The 12,829-nt window shown below is 40.1% G+C and overlaps 1 protein-coding gene across 1 annotated transcript; it reads right to left on the bottom strand.

The window, feature by feature from the left end:
- Window positions 1-718: 718 nt before the first annotated feature.
- On the bottom strand, window positions 719-9,718 carry LOC111885392 (ras-related protein Rab2BV). The gene is made up of 4 exons (XM_023881658.1): window positions 9,590-9,718; window positions 1,035-1,445; window positions 857-924; window positions 719-764 (listed from the first exon to the last, which is right to left on the bottom strand). The coding sequence occupies exons 1-4, from the start codon at window positions 9,716-9,718 to the stop codon at window positions 719-721; spliced, it is 654 nt and encodes a 217-aa protein (XP_023737426.1).
- Window positions 9,719-12,829: the final 3,111 nt, after the last annotated feature.

Genomic DNA, 12,829 nt, shown 5'->3' with positions numbered 1-12,829 from the left:
TACAACTGGATCTTGAGTATGATCTGCATTTTTAACAGAGAATCTTGTAGTCATATCATCAAAAATCCATCTATTTATATATATATATATATATATATATATATATATATTTTTAAATATATGTTCACATGGATTTTTCCTACCTTAATCAGCCATGATATCATGGGGCTAGAAAAATATACCTTTTTCATTCAGTAACATGGAGGGTAAAATTTTATGTCATTAACCCTTTGTATTATAGTTAAAATATAGTTATTAGTAAGGATACTCAAAGTCTAGCCAAGTTCCCCTAAACTGTTAACATTGAATTGTTAGTCAATTGAAGTAACCAAAAGAAGAATGCATATAGTTATACCAACAATTTGGTGCTAGGAATCATGGCCATGCAGTTGATGGAAATCTGGACCAAAATACCCCGGTCAAAGGATCTGTGGTATCATCGCACCTGTTTACCGCTTTGCTGAATTGAGGGTGTGGTAGAGTGTGTGGATGCTCTATATTTGGATATTCCTATCTATAGCTCTTCTCCCCTTGGATTGACGAATCTGCCCCTGCTCAAAGCCTCCCCTGATATGGACTTTTCATCATAGATTTGCACTATAGATGTTAAAAATCATTGTTGCTGCTGTGCTTTGGAAAAATATATTGCCATTACCGTATTTAGATCTTACTGTATGATGGTTAAAGATATTTACAACATATTTATATAAAAAAAAAATTATACATACTTGCATGTGGCAAGATTATCTTTACAGATCTGGACACTACACAAGTCATAACACAAAGAAAGATATGCAAGGGTTAACTTCTGTATGATTTAAATATAATATTACAATTTACAAAACAACTGCATTACCTTTCACGCAGAGATAAAATCATCCCAGTTGCTACACCTGATGCAGTTTCTTCTATTTTTGAGTTAGCCTGAGATGCAAACAAAGTGGCGATAAATAAGACATTAATCATGAAGACATGAGAACACACTATTTATAATATGGTTTTAATATACTTTTCTCCAATCTATTTTAATATACTTTTCTCCAACCTGATGCTTCTTGAGCTGCTAATGCTTTCTTGCTAACGATATGATATATATTTGTGAAAATAGTTTGAAATGCTTTCTCAACATTATGTGCTTCAAGTGTTGATGTTTCAAGAAATGAAAGGCCTTCTTTTTCAGTGAGAGATTGGCCATCTTGTTCAGCCACTGGTCGGAGTTGATTCGGATCAGACTTGTTTCTGGCCATCATTATCATAATGTTGGAGTCTGTGTGGTCTCTTAACTCGCGCAACCATCTTTGAATGTTATCAAAGGTTTGGCCCTTAGTTATGTCATACAACAGAAGAGCTCCAACTGCACCTATGTAGTATGCACCCGTTATGGCTCTGTACCTTTCTTGCCCTACTGTGTCCCTAATTTGTGCCTTTACCGTCTTTCTATCAGCCTGTTTTCATGTCATTTAGTCAAATCTTGGTGAAAAATAAACCCATAACAGCCCTACACATTCTATCAAACACTTGGTGTGCCAAATTGGATTGGACACTTTAGATACTTGACATGGATTATCAGACAGGAGTAATTCCTAATTAGTCAATATATGTCACACCCCCAAACTAGAATGACGGAAACATTCGGGGATGGATGACTTCACGTAGTACCATAACAATTGAATATTGTAAAGAAAGTAACACAACCATAATATATATAATAAAAACGTACATTGTTGCGTTATACATAATTTCAAAAGAATATTACAATATGATGATGTAAAATGTTTAATAATAAACGCCCTTAGCGTTCCTTCTTCAAAAGCTGGTAGTTACCTGTATTACTGATTCCCTGAGAAATACAAGTGGTTTCGAAAAAGTGTCAACAATAAAGTTGGTGAGTTCATAAGTGTTTTGTATTGAAAAGAATGTCTTTATGGAAGAAAATCGATGAACGTGGTTTTCAGAAAATCCAATATTTTCCATATATAGTTTGAAAAGTTCCCAAAGTCGGAGGGCGTTAGTATGTTTTGTAATTGAATGATAAAGATAAGTTTGTACTCAAAATAATGTAAATACTGAATGCATGTATGAATCTCGTAAACCAAGCTTGTTTTTATACTTTCATGTGAGTCTTATAACCATACTATTGACACAGACTGCCTGTAGCAACATTCTTCAGGTGGTGTAGTGTTATGACATTTGTCACCCCAGACCTGCCGGTCTAACTGTAGCTAACAGTTTAGGTGCGGGGTTTTCAATCCCGTATAGATCTATACACAAGTATCACGCTCTCCCTCTAAGAGATTATGGCTTATAATACAGGACTTGAAATGCATACATAAGAGTACGCTGAAGTTTGAATATCTCACATTACTTAGTATAAATAGATTTACGATAAGAAAGTCTTTATTTCACTTTAGATGAAAGTATTTCGCTTTTCAAAATGTATATGCAAGAATGTATGAATAACTCGCAAACTATACCCATTATAGTTTTCCAGAAAACATGTTCCATTTGGTGAAGATAACGTGGTGATATACTAAACTTTATACGTAAGGATAGTTGTTGCATTTAAGTTTATAAAAGGATACGTTTTCTTGTATTAAACTTGTATTCCCCCCCCCCCCCCTAAAACATGAAAAGACTTGAAAAGTAGGGGTATGAACTCACTTGTTCGGTTTAAAGAGAGCGGGACTAGAGTCGAGCAGAACTTCAACCGCGGAAAGCTGCGTCTTTGAGCTTCTCGGGGATCTCGGTAGTGTAGAACCTTCGTCGGGGGCTCGGGTGCGGAAATCGAGGGTGTCGGGACGGTCTCTGGTGCTTGTAAGTGTGTGAGAGTAAGTGTGAATTTGGGAAATGTGTGCTAAAATCCGGAGCTTATGCCTTCTATTTATAGGGCTGAAAATGTGAGTACGTTGGGCGTACTACCAGAGTACACTAGGCGTACACGTTACGCTGGGTGTAACTTTGCGTCATGGCTGATGACTCAAGTCTAGCTAGGCGTAGAGCTGCAGCCGATGGGACTCGACCCTGCACCAGAGTATGCTGGGCGTACTCCTGAATTACGTTGGGCGTAATCCTGGCTTCCCTCTTCTAAATTCCATAACTTTCGCGTACGGGCTTCGTTTTTCGCGTTCTTTATATCCACGCGTAGTTGGGATTATGATCTACAACTTTCATTTAGACTCCGTCGGCTAGTTTTGAATTTATTTTTAATGCTATGTTTTTAATAGGTCGGGACTGCTAAAGTCCGTTAAAAATTCATAGTTTCTTTATCCGACGTCGGTTTTTGTTTGTCTTTTTATCATCTTACTCCTATGGTGGAGACCTTCAACTTTCGTTTAGGTTGCGTTAGCTAAATATCGCTCGATTTTCAATTCGAGTTTTTAGCCCTCTACTACTGTTACGAAACTTAGAAAATTCGTAACTTCTTCATACGAGGTCCGATTTGGGCGATCTTTTTATGTACGTTTATAGTTTAACGAACTCTACAACTTTTGTTTAGATACTTAAGGCTAAAATGCATTTTATTGTAATTTCACTTTTTACGTTAAATAGTGTTTTACCGGGTGTGTTGTAAATATTTGATTGGTTATAGTTTCTTCAATATAACCCGGTTTCGGATGTTCTTTATGTTTTTGGAAACCTTGGCACGATATCTAACATTTGATGCATCCTAATTTAGATATTTGAACACTTTATTTTTTGAGGTTAATTTCGTTGATTCCAAATAGTTTTCGTTGTATTTGACTTTTGAGTGTTACATTGCTTTTGGAAAAACATAGGGTTGTCACATCATTCCCCCGTTAGGGGAATTTCGTCCCGAAATTTAATCTAAGACTGAGTTTACGGGTTAGGGAAGAGATACGGGTACTTTTTTTCATCTGATCCTCGCATTCCCAGGTGTATTCAAGTCCTCGCTTGGCGTTCCAGCGGACCTTTACAATAGGTATGCGGCTCTGTTTAGTCCTTTTAATTTCTCGATCCATGATCACTACTGGTTCTTCTACGAATTGGAGATTCTCATTTATTGCAATTTCGTCTAGAGAGATGACAAGGGTCTCATCGGACAAGAACTTCTTTAGGTTTGATATGTGAAAGGTAGGGTGTACGTTGTGGAGTTCTTGAGGTAATCGAAGTTTGTAAGCCACCGGACTGATCCTAGCAAGGATCTCGAATGGTCCAATGTATCTTGGGTTCAGTTTCCCACGCTTTCCGAAACGTATTAATCCTTTCCAGGGCGAGACTTTTAGTAGGACACGGTCTCCAACCTGGAATTCCAAGGGTTTCCGTCTTTTATGCGCGTAACTCTTTAGTCTGTCCCTTGATTCTTTTAGTCGTTCCCGGATCTGAACAATCTTCTCTGTAGTTTCCCTTATGATTTCTGGCCCAGTGAGTGTGTTGTCTGTTGCTTGTCCTTTTGCTAGTTGTGTGTCCCCCACTTCAGCCCAACACAGAGGTGATCTGCATTTACGGTCGTAGAGGGCTTCGAACGGGGCAGTCTTGATGCTAGTTAGGTAGCTATTGTTGTACGAGAACTCGACCAAGGGTAGATGGGTGTCCCATGCTTTGCCAAAATCGATTACGCAAGATCTCAACATATCCTCCAGAGTTTGTATGGTTCTCTCACTCTGGCCGTCAGTTTGTGGGTGATAAGCAGTACTCATGTCTAGTCTTGTTCCTAGAGATTTTTGTAGCAATTGCCAGAACCTTGAGGTGAATCTACTATCTCGGTCCGAGATAATGGATATGGGCACACCGTGCAGTCGTACAATCTCTCTGAGGTATGTTCTAGTTAGTTTCTCCAATTTATCTGTTTCTTTGATTGGTAGGAAGTGCGCTGATTTAGTTAATCTGTCGACGATCACCCAGATGGTGTCGAGCCCACTTGTCGTCTTGGGTAATTTGGTTATGAAATCCATGGTTATACGCTCCCACTTCCATTCAGGTATTTCTGGTTGTTGCAACAATCCCGAGGGATTTTGGTATTCCACCTTGACTTTGGCGCACGTCAGACATTTGCTCACGTAGGTAGCAATTTTGGCTTTCATGTTCGGCCACCAGTACAGTTTCTTGAGGTCGAGATACATCTTATCGGAGCCGGGATGTACGGACTATCATGTCTTATGGGCTTCGTTCATGACGACTTCTCTGAATCCGCCAAACTTCGGTGTCCAGATCCGATCCATGAAGTAACGAACTCCATCATTCTTGACTTCAAGCTTCTTATCCATTCCCCTCAAAGCTTCCCCTGTCACATTTTTAGATTTTTAGGCTTTTATTTGGGCTTTCTTGATTTGCGTAGACAGGTGTGAATGGATTGTCATAGTTAAAGACTTCACTCTGCGGCCCGAGTATTCCTTTCGGCTGAGTGCATCGGCCACCACGTTAGCCTTTCCGGGATGATATCGAATTTTGCATTCGTAATCATCTAGTAGTTCTACCCACCGTCTTTGTCTCATGTTGAGTTCTTTCTGGTTGAGGATATGCTGGAGGGTTTTATGATCGGTGAAGATTGTACATTTTGTGTCGTAGAGATAGTGCCTCCATATCTTTTGAGCGAAAATGACTGCTCCTAGCTCGAGATTGTGCGTTGTGTATTTTACTTCGTGCGTCTTTAGTTGTCTTGAGGCGTAGGCGATGACCTTCCCTCGTTGCATCAGAACACACCCAAGTCCTTGGTTTGACGCATCACAATAGACCACGAAGTCCTCCGTTCCTTCTGGTAAGGTTAGAATGGGCGCACTACATAAGGCTCGCTTTAGTGTTTGAAACACGATGATATGTGTATTTTTATATATATTTTTATGCACTTTATCTTAATATTTTGGCCTTATTTATTCTATTTTAGAACTAAAAAGTACTCATAATACTTTGAATTATGTTTTGCAGCTATTTGTTGTCGATAAAGCGCAAAAGAAAAGACTGAAGCGGAAGCCGGGCTTAGAAGCTAAAAGAAAGAAAAGAATACTAAGGTAGCGAGTACGCCCCGCGTAATGAAATGGTACGCGCCGCGTACACCTTTGCACCGGATAGACTTGATCGAGTGATTATCTTGAGTACGCGCTGTGTAATCCTAAGTACGCTCAGCGTACTTAGGTCTGCCACAAAGACTATAAATGTCGATTTTTAGCTAACCAGGAAGGGGGATTCGACTTCTAACCTAATTTAGTCGACAATTAACTTCTGTTAAGCCGTTTTGAGGGTCTAGAAGGCGGCCGGAAGGCCGTTAAGCTAACGGGAGCAGAGATCGGAAGGGTTGGAGAGCGGATACATGTCGGTTATCATATGGTTTGCTGACGTGACCATGTTTAGCATTGCATTGTGGTACTTTTCTGTATTTAGTTTCTGATTTAGGTGTAAAAACCTTTTACTTTGTGTTTATGATTGAATGAAGCTTTGATTATTAGACTAATTGCTATATTAAATAGTTTATTTGTGTTTAATTTATCTTGCCAAGCTTGTTTAAAGATCCTCATGTGTTAATGATGATTATTTTCTGTTAATTGTTAAGTGAATTGAGTTGCTTGAACATCTGCTTGATTTGCTTGTCTCTTATGATTTTTGATGACCATCGAGATTATAAGACTAGAAATAACGAATGTAAAACTAGAATTAATTTGAGAATAAGTAAGTTAATGTGTGAGCCTTGTTTGATGACCATCAACAAGAGGTTAATTAAATGTCTACATTGATTAACTATATTTACAAATCTTGCTTGATACGAACTGAACACTAGGAAGCATGTTAGTTTAATCAACTGATCACTGTTTGAATTGACTTGTTTGCTAAAGGATTAGTTATAGTGAACGCGAATCTGATCATTTTAGGAATCGGTGAACATTGAATAAATGAATTTGTGTATGCAATTGTCTATGTTTTAAGGTGTAATTTATCTAAACCAAAGTACCTGAAGAGATGTGCTTTCCTGTTAGTTTATAAAGAGTTGTTAATTAATTGTTAGTTTGATATTTATTTCTTTATTCTTTTCGTGTGACATATAACCTATAACCAAATATATTAAATTAATCCACCGTTTCCTGTGATCGACACCCGACTTACCTAAGCTATACTGTAATCTGACTAGGTACACTGCGTATAAGTGCATAGATAGTCTAAGTTTGTTAGGTTATAAATATTAAAATTAGTGGGTACTTTTGTGCACAACACACAACGTCTTGTTTTTCTCCCCAATCAAAGGTCACACTCTTCTGAGTTAAGGTGGTAAGTGGCTTAGCAATCTTCGAAAAGTTTTGTATGAACCTTCGGTAATACCCGACAAGTCCCAAAAAATGTCGGATTTCTGTTGGGGTTCTCGGAGTCGTCCAATTCTCTATTGCTTTGATCTTAGAAGGATCCACGTGTATCCCTTCTTCGCTTACTACGTGACCTAGGAAATCTACTTCCCGAATCCAAAATTCACACTTTGAAAATTTTGCGTATAGTTTTTCTGCTCTCAATGTTTCCAAGACTTGGCATAGGTGTTGGTTGTGTTCTTCCTTGCTTCTTGAATAGATGAGTATATCATCTATGAACACGATCACGAATTTATCCAGGAAGGGACGACATACCCGGTTCATCAAGTCCATGAACACTGCTGGTGCATTTGTCAATCCAAAGGGCATCACTACAAACTCGTAGTGACCATAGCGTGTTTGGAATGCTGTTTTGGGGATGTCTCCTTCCAGCACTCGTAGTTGGTGATAACCAGATCTTAGATCAATCTTTGAGAAGTAGCTTGCTCCCTGTAGTTGGTCGAACAGATCGTCTATGCACGGTAGGGGATATCGGTTCTTGATCCTGAGTTTGTTCAGCTCCCGGTAATCGATGCACATGCGAAAAGATCCGTCCTTCTTTTTCACGAATAGGACCGGTGCTCCCCATGGTGAGAAGCTCAGTTTGATGAAGCCCTTGCTCAGCAGCTCGTTTAATTGACTGGACAGTTCCTGCATCTCGGCTGGGGCTAGTCGGTAGGGCGACTTTGCTACTAGAGTAGCTCTGGGGATTAAGTCGATTCTGAACTCAACTTGACGTTCTGGTGGGATTCTTGGGAGATCTTCTGGGAAGATGTCTGGGAAGTTGCAGACTTCCGGAATGTCTTTAATGTTCTTCGGTTCTTGTTTCTGGTCTACTACTGGAGCTAGAAAGGCATGATATTCCTTGCGAAGGTATTTTCGTGCTTTAACACAGGAGATGATTTGTAAATTTGTACTAGGTTTGTCACCATAAATGACAAGAGTTTCGCTATTTGGCAAATTGAGGCGAACGGCCCTTTCGTGACAAAGTATATCAGCATGGTGAAGACTTAACCAGTCCATACCAATGATGACATCAAAACATCTTATCGAAATGGGAATAAGGTTGATTTGAAATAAGTGTTCGTTTAAATTTAATGTGCACCAAACGTACATATCGCTTGAGCTTTCCGTTTTACCGTTTGCCATTTCTACAGTGAATATTTTATTGAGTGGTTGGGGTTTTTGATTAAGTAGGTGTTTGAATTTATGACTCACAAAACATCTATCCGCACCGCAGTCAAAGAGTATGCATGCATAAATGTTGTCGAGGAGAAACGTACCCGTAACCACCGTGGGGTCAGCTATTACTTCATTTTGACCTATCGCCAGCACTTCCCTACACCGCCAACATTCTTTGCCTTAGGGCAATCTCTCTTGAAGTGCCCAGTTTCTCCACACCCATAACATGTCTGGCTTATCCCAGTACCAGGAACTTGAGTGATTGGTCGCGCCGATGCCTTACAGAAACGGGCAGTGTGCCCTTTCCTGTCACAGTTTTTACAGTGCATTTCGCAGAAATTACCGTGGTGATGGTAGTTGCATTTGCTGCACTTTGGCAGGTTCCCAGCATATTGTTTTGTTGGCGCAGGGGTAGCAGGAGTTGTAGTGGGAGCAGTAGCAGCATGAACCGCCACCATTTGTTTCTTTGAAGGTTCTTGCGAAGTTTTCCCCTTCCTCTTGTTCCATAATTTCTTCTTCTTGTTGTTGTTGGCATTGTTATCGTTGTTGTTGTTCCCTTTGGTTGGTTCAGCGACGATAGCCGTGACGCCTTGACAGACACCATGATCAACGAGAGATTGCGCCAGTTCCTTGGCGCTGTCGAATGTCATGGGTTTAGAGGCTAACACACACCCTCGAAGTTAGGGTGATAGTCCCCAGATGTACCTTTCCACCTTTTGGCTTTCCAGGATCAACATTCCTGGGCAAAGTATTATCAAGTCACTGAATCTGTTGGTATAGACTGCGATGTCCGAGCCTACCATCGTAAGCCCCCACAGTTCCTGTTCGAGCTTCTGAATCTCGCCTCTTGGGCAGTACTCTCGTAGGAGCATTCGTTTCAGGTTTTCCCAACCCATGGAGTTCGCCACCACTAGGGTTAGTGCCTTGACGTGGCCGTTCCACCACGTTAGGGCTCGTTCGGAGAAAGTAAAAGCGGCAAATTTTACTTTGCTTTCTTCAGGGCAAGCGCAAATTTCGAATACAGCTTCCGTTTTCTCTATCCATTGGGATAGGGCCATCACTCCCCCAGTCCCATAAAAGGGAATAGGTTTTCCGTTGGTGAAGTCTTTGTAAGTACATACTCCAGAACGGCCTTGTCCTTGGCCATTTGTAAAGCTGTTTATTCCTCCTTCTGACCCGTTGTTACTCATTTGAGCTATCGCTGCGGTTACAGCGGCTGTTACAACAGTTTGAAACATAGCTGCATCCATAGTTGGAGGGGGTGGTGGAGGTGGTGTTGGAGCTGAGTTTTTGCGTGCTGATCTACGAGGAGGCATGTTCTGGTAGAGAAATAATAATGAACACTATAAGTTTCTAATGATTTGACAATCGTGTACTAGAGGGTTAGTTGTATCTTGTAACTTGTTTTGACTTTGGTTCAAAGTAGATATAACAATTTAGATGATCCCATAAGTTTCGAGAGGTATGTAAAGAAGTACTTCATATTCATATATGTGTCACACATACGGTGCGTTACATTATGCTTCATGTTTAGGAAAATTTGACCTATCTATAGGTCCCTGATTACAAGTTCAAAGGAAATAAGAAAAACTTTATCCGAGGTCCTATTCTATATCAAAATTATTGGAGTTGGGCAAGTTCTACTTGCGGCGTGTTGTGCGTTTGGAGCTAGACTCAACATCCGTTTGCTTAACTCCCATTAAGCGCCTCTCGAGAACTGCCTGTTGTTCTTTCATCTCTCTTTTTTCGGCAAGTGCTGTCTCAATTTGGCTTTGAAGCGTCCCTATGTGGAGTTGGGTACCTTCGTGTAGTCTGTCCAGACGACGAATGTTTGCGGCGTTACCCTGTGTAGCAGCATTGATCTCACGAATTCTGGCCGCTTGCATGTCCGACTGGTAGTTCTGGGTGGCTATTGTGCCCACAATAACGGGAAGTGCTCGATCAGCTGAGCCTCCCCCACTGACATTGTAAAACTCCCGACACATGCCAAAGGGAGGGCGTACACCTAGTTGACGGCTCCAATGGTAGAGATGGCTTCCCCAAATGGGAATGGGACCTTGGTAACCTATTCTGATTTCGGGAGGACGAGAAGCGGAAGGGTTGATTACTTCCGGCTCGGAGTCTGTTCCATCAGTAGCTTCTTCTTCCTCCTCGACCTCCTCGTCAACTTCGAATTCCTCTCCGACTTCAACTTCGAATTCTTCTTCGACTTCCTCTTCGATTTCCTCCGGGTCTTCTTCTATCCATCCGTCGTTGCCTTGGTTTGGGTAGTAGGGATCTCCCGGTAAATGGAATCCGGCCATTTGTCTGTACTAGGATAGAGGTATGAGAATTTTATAAGAAAAGAAATTTCTATTTAACGGCATCCTAAGCTTAACTACATCTTATGGTGTGCAGGTTTTTCATTGTCCTATTATTTTATAACAATTCTCCTATAGTATTTCAAATTGGCGAGTCTAAAAATTTTATTTGGTGAGTTTTTGACTTGTTGTCCACTACGACCATTCCTTGACGTACGTTGGTCAAATCCAGGATAAATATAGTTGATCAAGCTATATTTATTCTCGATTTGATTACATACCTCGAGGCCCAATCGTAGTGTCGCAACTTGCCTTAATACTTTTTAGAAAAAATTGTTATGATACGAGACCGATACATGCGAGTAAAAATGTATATTTTTAAAAGAAAATATATTGTTTATGAAAACGTTTTGTAAGAGGGTTTTTGATCCCCTTTGCATTTATAGTTTGTATATTTTATGTGGTTTGATATACTTAGTTCACTATAAACAATGCTCTGATACCAATCTGTCACACCCCCAAACCAGAATGGCGGAAACATTCGGGGATGGATGACTTCACGTAGTACCATAACAATTGAATATTGTAAAGAAAGTAACACAACCATCATATATATAATAAAAACGTACATTGTTGCGTTATACATGATTTCAAAAGAATATTACAATATGATGATGTAAAATGTTTCATAATAAACGCCCTTAGCATTCCTTCTTCAAAAGCTGGTAGTTACCTGTATTACTGATTCCCTGAGAAATACAAGTGGTTTCGAAAAAGTGTCAACAATAAAGTTGGTGAGTTCATAAGTGTTTTGTATTGAAAAGAATGTCTTTATGGAAGAAAATCGATGAACGTGGTTTTCAAAAAATCCAATATTTTCCATATATAGTTTGAAAAGTTCCCAAAGTCGGAGGGCGTTAGTATGTTTTGTAATTGAATGATAAAGATAAGTTTGTACTCAAAATAATGTAAATACTGAATGCATGTATGAATCTTGTAAACCAAGCTTGTTTTTATACTTTCGTGTGAGTCTTATAACCATACTATTGACACAGACTGCCTGTAACAACATTCTTCAGGTGTTGTAATGTTATGACAATTGTCACCCCAGACCTTCCGGTCTAACTGTAGCTAACAGTTTAGGTGCAGGGTTTTCAATCCCGTATAGATCTATACACAAGTATCATGCTCTCCCTCTAAGAGATTATGGCTTATAATACAGGACTTGAAATGCATACATAAGAGTACGTTGAAGTTTGAATATCTCACATTACCTAGTACAAATAGATTTATGATAAGAAAGTCTTTATTTCACTTTAGATGAAAGTATTTCGTTTTTCAAAATGTATACGTAAGAATGTATGAATAACTCACAAACTATAACCATTATAGTTTTTCAGAAAACATGTTCCATTTGGTGAAGATAACTTGGTGATATACTAAACTTTATACGTAAGGATAGTTGTTGCATTTAAGTTTATAAAACGATATGTTTTCTTGTATTACACTTGTATTCCCCCCCCCCCCCCCCCCCCAAAAAAAAAAACATGAAAAGACTTGAAAAGTAGGGGTATGAACTCACTTGTTCGGTTTGAAGAGAACAGGACTAGAGTCGAGCAGAACATCAACCGCGGAAAGCTGCGTCTTCGAGCTTCTCGGGGATCTCCGTAGTATAGAACCTTCGTCGGGGGCTCGGGTGCGGAAATCGAGGGTGTTGGGATGGCCTCTAGTGCTTGTAAGTGTGTGAGAGTAAGTGTGCTGTGCTAAAATCCGGAGCTTATGCCTTCTATTTATAGGGCTGAAAATGTGAGTACGCTGGGCGTACTACCGGAGTACGCTGGGCGTACGCGTTACGCTGGGCGTACTTCGGTTACGCTGGGCGTAACTTTGCGTCATGGCTTACGACTCGATTCTAGCTAGGCGTAGAGCTGCAGCCGATGGGACTCGACCCTGCACCTGAGTACATTGGGCGTACTCCTGAATTACGCTAGGTGTAATCATGGCTTCCCTCTTCTAAATTCCGTAACTTTCGCGTACAGGCTCCGTTTTTCACGTTCTTTA

Source organism: Lactuca sativa, chromosome 9 (assembly GCF_002870075.4).
Source record: "Lactuca sativa cultivar Salinas chromosome 9, Lsat_Salinas_v11, whole genome shotgun sequence".
Lineage (NCBI taxonomy): Eukaryota > Viridiplantae > Streptophyta > Magnoliopsida > Asterales > Asteraceae > Lactuca > Lactuca sativa.
The sequence above is the reverse complement of the archived record's forward strand: the minus strand, read 5'-3'. Positions and strand labels throughout refer to the sequence as shown.